Source organism: Apium graveolens, chromosome 7 (assembly GCF_009905375.1).
Source record: "Apium graveolens cultivar Ventura chromosome 7, ASM990537v1, whole genome shotgun sequence".
Classification (NCBI taxonomy): domain Eukaryota; kingdom Viridiplantae; phylum Streptophyta; class Magnoliopsida; order Apiales; family Apiaceae; genus Apium; species Apium graveolens.
Window position 1 is genome coordinate 184,064,333 of NC_133653.1, and position 10,191 is coordinate 184,074,523.

The 10,191-nt window shown below is 33.2% G+C and overlaps 1 protein-coding gene across 1 annotated transcript; it reads right to left on the bottom strand.

Moving 5' to 3' along the window:
- Positions 1 to 2,198: 2,198 nt before the first annotated feature.
- Positions 2,199 to 8,343, bottom strand: LOC141670731 (uncharacterized). Its single transcript, XM_074476717.1, has 17 exons — positions 7,942 to 8,343; positions 7,634 to 7,708; positions 7,401 to 7,520; positions 6,748 to 6,802; positions 6,526 to 6,647; positions 6,275 to 6,328; positions 6,065 to 6,205; positions 5,710 to 5,829; positions 5,476 to 5,611; positions 4,866 to 5,036; positions 4,410 to 4,565; positions 4,216 to 4,322; positions 3,750 to 3,840; positions 3,516 to 3,657; positions 3,154 to 3,430; positions 2,943 to 3,069; positions 2,199 to 2,683 (listed from the first exon to the last, which is right to left on the bottom strand). The coding sequence occupies exons 3-17, from the start codon at positions 7,505 to 7,507 to the stop codon at positions 2,441 to 2,443; spliced, it is 2,049 nt and encodes a 682-aa protein (XP_074332818.1). The 5' UTR covers positions 7,508 to 7,520; positions 7,634 to 7,708; positions 7,942 to 8,343; the 3' UTR covers positions 2,199 to 2,440.
- Positions 8,344 to 10,191: the final 1,848 nt, after the last annotated feature.

The window sequence follows — 10,191 nt, forward strand, 5'->3', positions numbered from 1 at the left end:
TAATCTTAATACATTATTATTGTCCCTTAATAATAATATCCGACTAGGGACCTTTAGGAATATTGATATTATTCTCATAATCTCATTTCTAAGTCACGTACTTAGAGATATAGAATTGCATATCATATTCCAAGGACATTTATTAATCTAACATTTATATCGCAGTAAATTAAGAATTAATAAATTATAAAGAGAATAATCGATAGAACATAAACATTAATAATCCTAATGTCTTAAACTAAAACATCATAGTGTTGTCTCTAGGGCACAAACACTAACAGATAATACCCAACAATCCTCCCCTCAAACCAAGAGTTACGAATCTCGTGTTCTTACACCCGCGATTAATCTATCTACATCTTGCACCACCATGATTCACCTTGCAAATCTCGCCGCTTGAACACTATCAAGAAGACTTTTGACACAAGGCACCGATAGATCTTCAATCGCCACCAATGGGTACCCCTCACATTGAAATATCGCAGCTCGTCACTCCCCCAAGATTTAAATGAATCATGGACTCTGATACCACTTGTTGAGTTGCGAGCGAACCATAACTCCACAATAGTATAATATTATCCGTTTTGGACCGAGCCCGCACAGATTTGTATTGGGCATATCCCAAAAGGCCTCATACTAATGGAGCTAACTGGATGCTTTATATAAAAAAAATTATCTCTATTCTCCTCGATGTGGTATTTGGGTTGACACTACCCAACAATCCTCCCCCCAAATCAAGAACCGCAAATCTAATGGTCTTACACCCGCGACTAATCTGTCTACATCTGGCACCGCCACGATTTACCTCGTAAAACTTGTCGCTTGAACACCATTAAGAAGACTTTCGACTCAAGGCATCAAAAGGCCTCATACTAATGGAGCTAACCGGCTGCTTTATATACAAAAAAATTATCTTCATTCTCCTCAATGTAGTATTTGGGTTGACACTACCCAACAATCCTCCCCTCAAACCAAGAACCGCAAATCTCGTGGTCTTACACCCGCGACTAATCTGTCTACATCTTGCACCGCCACGATTCACCTGGTAAAACTTGTCACTTGAACACCATTAAGAAGACTTTCGACACAAGGCACAAAAAGGTCTCGTACTAATGGAGCTAACCGACTGCTTTATATACAAAAAAAATACCTCTATTCTCCTCGATGTGGTATTTGACTTGACATTACCCAACAATCCTCCCCTCAAACCAAGAACCGCAAATCTCATCGTCTTACACCCGCGACTAATCTGTCTACATCTTGCACCACCACGATTCACCTCGTAAAACTTGTCGCTTGAACACCATTAAGAAGACTTTCGACACCCCTCAATAAATCTCCATTCGCCACCGAGAGGAACCTCCCACATTAAAATCATGGGCCTCGAGCAAGTCTTATCCGTGACAATATGATATTGCCTGCCCTGGGTCGAACCCATAAGCACTTCCTAACAAGACTCATATTAATGGAGTTAATTGATTGCTATATATACAAGAGATTTATCTAATATTCTTCTCGACGTGGTACTTGGGTTGACACTGCCCAACATCTTTATCCGTGAGCTCTAATTGAACATAAAAAACATGGAAGCTAGTTTCAGGTAAAAAATGCACAAGAACATAAAAAACATGGAAGCTAGTTTCAGGTAGAAAGTACACCTTGTGCATCACTTAGAACATGTCTTCCAATAGTTGAGGTATATTGATAATTCTTCAACGAGCCGGGTGATTTGGCACAGGTCTAGGTGCGATTCTGGCATTCTACATCTATGTCTACATTTCCGTTGATCGCTTTTTCTGTTTCATTATGATTAAGGTTGCATTTCATTAGACAGTTTCCTGCATCGAAGTCTAGATTCCTCTAATTATTTCTATTTCCTTATAATCAAGTAGAAGTCATTCCTTCTGAGTTTGATTAACGAATCTGTAATTGTTTTTACAATTGTATACTCTCAAAACATTGATCATTCTTTTCATCTCAATTATGCTTTCCTGTTCCCCAACGATATCTGTCATGCATGCAGCATATATAACAAGATTCTTCCAAAGAGTCACACCAGAACATATCATTAGATTCTCATAGTTATTAGTACCTTTAGAACAAAAGATGACATTAATAATAGACTTTTGTTGAAACATGTGCACGTAAGATATGGACGAGAAAGATGATCCTAACAGCAGACAATATATTGAAATAGCTAAACATTTGTCTTAAAATGATAACCAGCAGAATTTGAAATATCTGTACAATTGCGCCTAAATATCCATGTAAATCATTGTTAAGAAAATAATAAAGATATGAGAAGAATATAATAGCCTGGTTAGCTGTTAAAAAAATTCAAAATATGTTCTATCTATATAATCTCTATATCCTTCTTTCCAGAACAATCAGACAACTGTTTCCGAAGTGTGTGTATGTAAGTAGGACTGAATCCATCATTTTAATTTGTTGATGGTGGCTGTTCCAAACGTATATAATCATACATCAATCCGTAGAAAGGACTTCCTCCTCTTGGTTGCGATAGAAATATTATATTTTTTCCGGATTGAAAAAGAGATCCCGAAAAATTAACACTGAATAAGTGGTAAAGTCCATGGATCCCATGTCTTGCAATTGCATTATCATTGCCTATAAGCCCTGTCGTAAAGTGAGGAAGTTTGGCTCCTCCATCGTTGATCCGGACCTTCAAGAAGACACAGTAATATGTGAATAGAAGTGGTACTTGATTTAGCACCGTATTATAGCTGATTTTTAACACATATATGTCAGAAATAAGTTTCGCCAAGCAGCTGAAATCATTGAGTCCATTTTTCAAATTTACAGTAACTTGCTACTTCTAGCATGGTCAGACAAGCTAACACATCACTGTAAGTGAGGAGCACAATTAAATATATGCTAATTTTGTATGCAATTAGAAACATCTAATATCATATGTTCCTTACTTGTAATTCAGCTCCATTGGCAGAAGCAAGTGCCAGCTGCAACGTATAATTTCTTGTTGTGTCCACTCTTTTTAGATCAAACAAAACCTTCCATGTTGTTGCTACATAAGTTTTGTTTCCTGCATTCCTGCAATAAAAGATGTTAAATTAGCAACTCTGAAACAAGTAATAACAAATTGAGAAACTCTGGACAAAAAAGTGTGCAAATCACCTGGTAACATGAGCAAAGAACCAGTCCCTTTGGTACCTATGAACACCAATAGCGAAAACTAGATCTTCAGTAGGATACAGATCAGTATAACGATCCCATAATCCATACTGCCTAAACCCTTCAGTAGGATTCTCCTCGTATAATTTATTTTCAAGAGTCGCAATAGGTCCAGGAACAAAAAACTCGGCTGCTGTGCGGTCAGGGATGCCAATTTCCCAGAGTGTAGGACCATTTCTTGGAGGAACATATACAACATTACCTAATCTTATAATACTTCCTGCATATATATGGATCATGAATGTGTTTCAGTCCGGTGCAGCCAAAGTAGAAGTACTTATTAAAAATATTGAAAAAGACTGAACCTGGTTTGATGGTAATATTATATTCGTATTTGTAATCACCAATAAACCCAGGTACCCAAGCATACAAGCTATATGTTCCGGGCAGGACATTTTTAATCAAAAAATTCCCTCTAGCATCAGCTTGTGTCCAAAATTGATAACCCTGAAATTTTTAGTTTTTTTTAAAAAGTGAGAACTTATAACTACATTTATAATCAGATTGTCTATGACTGCTTAATGTTTGAAGCAGGTAACCTTGTTTTCTGTTTGCCAGGAGCCTGCTGGTCCGGGTAGAGCCAGTCCCACATAGGAAGAAGTAGCAGTTTTCAACTCTTTTCTTGCATACCTGAAGACGAAAAAAAGATTTTCCTCCTTAACAGTCATGCATAATATGTATTGAAGGTGGAAATATTACTGAAATAACAAGGTTGGCTTATATATATCGATGAGCGATTATGCTGCAAACTGCGGCTGGACAAATATACATGCAACAGTACCGGTAACTGTAAGGTATGATATATTGAACAGGTTGAAAATTCAAAAAAAACACAAGGAGTTTAAAAGTGAGTTACTATGCTTCATTTTGTTAATGGTGAAAAGTCTGTGATTTTTCATTTGAATATTCTATGTGAGCCGGACTCTGTGTAATTAACTACACATTTCAGTTTTAGCCCTGTGGTAGGCATTGACCCGAAAAAACAAGTTGAGCATTCAATCTTACCTGTCTCGTACCAGTAACCTTCCTCTAAGTGTGCCACGCTTATTTGCAGGAAAATAATCACCAGAATTGGGGAAATCATATGGCCAGCTTTCAGTTTCTATCAACATCTGATACAAATCCCGGTGACCTTTAATTAAGGACCAGATTGTTGATAACTTATTTTAGGAAAAATGGCTGTAAAACAAAGTTGATACCTGTTCTTTAGCATCTTGCCACAGTGAAGTTGTACTTGCCTTGTCCAAGCCTGAGTTTAGATAGATGAAAACTGGGCCAAAAACCTTTTTCCAGGGTTCCCCGTCATCAAACTGAAGTCCTAGAGACTTTCCAGCATAATGAGTGCTAATGAACATCTGCATTTCAATGTAATTAATGTTTATTCTTGTCTGCATTTTCCCATGCATCTAATTTCAAATGTATAATGTCAAACAAACTAAATACCCATACACATTTTTAATACATATAAAAGTAAATGATTAAAAGCAATAAAATTTGAACTGCTTCAAAAGGAAAAACAAAATCAGACTTGTATTTTACAAAAGCTTAGCAAAATTGGTCCTAAGCGAGTGTATTGTGCGATGAATGGAAGTATTGAGATAACTCTGTATCAAATTAAGTTGTACAATGGCACAGAAAAATACAAAGATGATTACCGATAGAGTTACTGGGCCGACATGGGAAGTTAGGTCTTGTTTAACAGGACCAGCAACACGAAACTCATCACTGGGTGTGATCATCCAGAACCCAGTAGCAGGGTTGGAGCAAATCCATCCATGCACCCTATTATCCTTGTTTTCAGCCGAATATTGATACTTGTCATCCACCTGCATTTAAAAAATCCATTCTGCCTGGTCATGACTACACATCAAATCAAATATCATTCTAAATCACCAAAAAACCTGAATTTGCCTTATCATATTTACATAATTTGTCATTCTATCAGGTCAGTTGGAGAACTGAAAAAATCATACACTCAATTTACACGAGATATGGAACCTGGTTTTTTGTTACCAAAAAGAGCTGTGCCCGTATATTATTAGCTAATAGATGGAGTTTCAATAGTTTTTTCATAGAATTATATCTTGTAGTTTTTTCATAGAATTATATCTTGGGAAAACTTTGTCATTAGCATTTCTAGTGGTCGAATTATTCCAATGTATTCTAGAAATTATAAAGTTAACGACAGCACAATTTGAGGTACCAGTACATCCAACTCATTAGCACAAAAAGGACCAATATGCAGCAAGTAAACAGAGAACTTACCTCTGATTTTGGTCTGTCATTTGAAGGATTTCTCAATAGCACAGCTTCTGGATAAGCAAGGGGCCTTCCCCTTTCCCGGTCTTCAGGGGTTGGCATGACTCTTTGTCGATCATCTGACACAGCCATGTATCGAAACCTAGTCATCCAACATAGTATATAATTATTATAACTTGATCTAGAATTGTGTTGATACTTTAAACATTAAGGAAAGAGGATGTCATAAGTGTAGTATACAATTTTTCTTGAAGCTTGAATGCAATCCTGCCTTCATATATAACCATATTGCGCCATCCTTTCAAGCGTTCAAATGTGGCATATGAGTAGAATCCTGGGACTCCTCGGAGCACTATATACCTGATCAAATAGAAATGTAACCATATAAAAACTTTAGTTGATACAAGTATAAACATTAATAAATTGTTACCTCTTTTATCAAACCATTTGAGGATTTTTTTTGTAAATAAAGGTGACAAGTACTGCAGTGATTGATAAATAATATTACTGTGACAGTAATTTGTTCGCCTACAACTGATATTTTGTAACAGATTTGTAATGAATCCTTATATGAACACAAACGGTGATGTTATACCTTTTGTCTATATTGAGTGGAAGTGTAGTGTCATCACGTGGAAGTCTAGTGCCATTGACCGGAGGAATCCATGTTTTTGTAAACGAAAGCTCTACTTGATCTTCATTATCAACGACAACTCTAAAATGTGTCCCTTGTAATCTGAAAAGAAGCAACTTATAAGCAGAAGTCTAATGAAAGAAACTATTCCAGAATGTGTAGAAAACTTACGTATCAAAAATGTCTCCGGGTTTTTCTAGCTTGCTCCAAACAACATCCCAGTACCTAAAAATTAATGAAAACATGCTTTTAATTGTTGAATAGGTATTCTTCTTAAACCTTAAGGTTTATGACATGGGAGCTGGAATGTCCTGGTTCTGAACCCTCATTATAACACGAGAATAGTCAATTTGGAAGATGGTATAAATGAAAATGCAATATTTCTATAATTTGACAGTTGGGAAGCAGGTTAACAAACATACCCTCTGTTATTTTCCTTATTCCTTGATTCTAAAATATTCTCAATCCCGTTGTAATTTATTCCAGTGATCATGCCTCCCGGATTTGAGAAAGTGAATTTGGATAATCCATTATCAACTACAACCTGAAGAAAGCAAATTCATTATAAATTTAATATAGCAAGCTCGCTGGCATCTGATATTATAGATTCAAAGTGATGACTTTGTTCAGGCAGTAGTGTTTACATGATCATCCGATATATGAAGTTGCACTGGCCGCGAGTTGCTTTTTGTTATATTTCTGCAATTTATTTACATAAATATCCAATTAGAAAACGTCATCCAGAAGATTTGTATAATTTGTTATCCAGAAATAATATCTAAGGTGATTTCTTCATTCAACATTCTTTTTGTCCTCAAGTTACCCAAAATTGTTTGACACGGAGAAGAAAACAGAGAAGAAGTTTCTGTTCTGCTTTCTAACATACTTGATATTATATGGGAAAGAGAAAACATGTCAAGGAAAACAAATGTCAACAGCAGAGACCAATTCTAACCCCCATTACACTGTGCTAAAATTTTCTCCACTAAACTACATATCTCGGAAAACTTAATCAAGGACATATTTTCGTCAAATTTTACAACATTTGGTACCAACTGTAAAAATTACATGAGCTGATTTTTTCGATATCTCTCTTCAGAAAATGAAAAGAATGAAAATCGAACAAGGGGTATATCTCTCTTCAGAAAATGAAAAGAATGAAAATCGAACAAGGGGTAGAACAACGCTAAAAGAACTAGTCATATGGGAAGCAGAACGCACAAGAATAGATGCTGGAAGTAATGATAAAAGGATACAAATATGGTATTTAAACATGCATGAAAGCTAGAAAACTAACTGTCTTGTGACGGTAGATTCAGTTAGCAAAAACAACTGAAACATGAATCCAAGAAACCCCACAGCATAATATCCCCGTTTCATTCGGCTCCCCACCAGCTTGCTCATTTCCGACGTCAACCTTCAGATACAACATCAGCAAACGTGATTAAGTCTAATACACTTAAGCTCGATACGATACGTATCCGTAAATATATATGTATTTACAAATTACATGCACATATGAATTTTCACCTAAAGATTCCTTATTGTATCTTCAAGCTGAAGAAACCACAAAGTTCTCAGAAAAGAAGTTTGAAAGGTCCTAATCTGCAAAAGTGGTATATATAAGTCCCCAAGGCAAAGATAACACATTTTATACACTGATATTATTATTATGCAGATATTATACAGTGCTAGAGATTCTTATACCATATTATATTTCTGCAAAAGTTTAATTTCTTTCCGTAACAAGAATCAGTGCCATGAAAAAGTAATCATTTTCTTTAACAAAAAAGTAGATAAAATGAGAAATAAATGTAAGAATAAGCAGGAAAAAAAACCTGATCAGCAGAAACAGCAGGGACTAAATGTAGCAGGTGCTCCTGCTTTTGTTATGTAATGTAATGAGCGCGAGTGTAGCAGTTTTTTAAGAGAAAGATGAAGAGGTAAGGTCGAGTGGTTAATTGCAGAGAGGCTGACGTTAAACAAGGCACTAATGTAAACCTTAATTGTGGATTTGTTATTTATGTGTAATCAATGCAAAATATATAACATCAAACAGTAAACTCCTCCTTTACAGCAATGCTGGGAGGATGATGATATTTATAAAGAATGCATATGTTTTTAGCCGAATATATACAACTTGAAAAGAAATGTGGAGTTTGGTGGGTTGAATGGAGATTGATTAGGCATAAATAATTTTACAGAAAGTAGATTGGGTTGACAATGTTACATATGTTCGGGTTAAAACGCATATACAGGAGAGTTCTAGCTTTACGGCGTTGTTTTTTCGTTAGTTTTTACGTTGATTATGTAATTTACTCATGCTAATTTCTGTTATTACTTCATTACTTAGAAATTGATCATTGGTCTGAATTAGACTGCAATTTGACTCTGCCTGGCTTAAGCTAGAACATTTAAATATTACGGTAACGCTCAAGTTTATGGCCAATCTTAGCATTAAAAAAAATATGGCCAATCTTAGAAATGACTGTCCCTAACGTAAAATCCTTTGTCATATTCATTGATGACTTAAAAATATATAGTTTTATGGTTATCATGACATAAGTTATAATTAAATATATATATATGTATATATTTTTATTTTTGAATATAATTCTACATATTATATTAAAATATATATATATAATGGTATATTTTTAATATATTTTAATAAATTATATACTGATTATATGTATATATACATATAATATTACAAAATAAGTATTTTTATATAAATATATATATATTATCTTATATACATTTAAATATTTATTAATAAATTTATTTATTTTGTGTACTTTAGTGTCGTGTCGTATCGTTAATCAAGGTAAACACATATCCATTCCCGTTTAGATTTTGTATTTCATCTTCTCGTGTACTTTCGTTTTCGTATACCAAAAAACTGAACATATATCCATTTTTTATCGTATCGTTCTCATGTCTTTCATCGTGTCGTATGTCAAATTGTTCGCATTAGATGATATATCTCCTTGTGCTATTTTAATTTGCAAAATTGATGTGAATATATTTAGTTGAGTTCATTTTATTAATTATACGATAATCAATAAGAACATGTCACACAACATTTTGAAATGATTTTGTACCCAATTTTGGAGACTAACATCTCTCTTTTGGAAAATACACTAAAACTCAATGTTATTCAATAATGATTTTGAAAAAAAATTAGAATCTTGGTATATGCAATTTAAAATTTTAAAAAATATTAAGATATAGTGGCATTAAATTTAGATTTAAAAATTTTACTAAAATATGATATCATTTAAAAACTGATTTATTTTCTACAAAGTGATACATTTTGATGATTTTTTACATTTTATAAAGTGATTAATTCTTTTAAATATGCTAGTCTTTTTGCTATTAAAATTAAGAAGATTTCAAAAATTTCTCCAATCCTACATTAGATTATATACTTTTCTAGAGGTAAGAAATTCAGAAAAAGATATTTGTGCATATTTGGAAAATTTTAAAATAAGTAAATTATGACTTATAATGAATAAATGACTTATAAGTGATAAATATTTATAAGTTATATAAATATTTAGATAATTTTACCTATAAGTCAGAATTATTTTTATTTAAAAAAACTAAAATTAATAATTTTTAAATATAATTATCTTAATTCGTGAATTTTAATTTAAATTAATAATTTAAAATATATATTTTATAACAAAAGTTAATAACAAATTAGAAAATTAAAATAAATTAAAAAAATTACGTCATTATTAACATTTAACTTATAAATCGTAAATTTAATTTATAAATTGTAAATTCAATTTATAAATTAAATTAACAAATAAAATATCAAGACCTTATAAGCTAACTTATTTTCAATTGCCAAACAAGCATCAATATCAATTTTGACCAAGCAAATAAAATAGGGAATTACATGGACGTCTAAAGCAACCGTTTTGAAATACTAGTGTGGAAGGAACGTATTTTTCTTCATAATGAAATAGGACCAGCATGTATTTACATGTATATTCAAATTAAAATATAACAAATATAATGTCATATTATTAGGAATAAATTTTGAAAACGGTATTTTGGAAACGGATAAGAAGTACGTA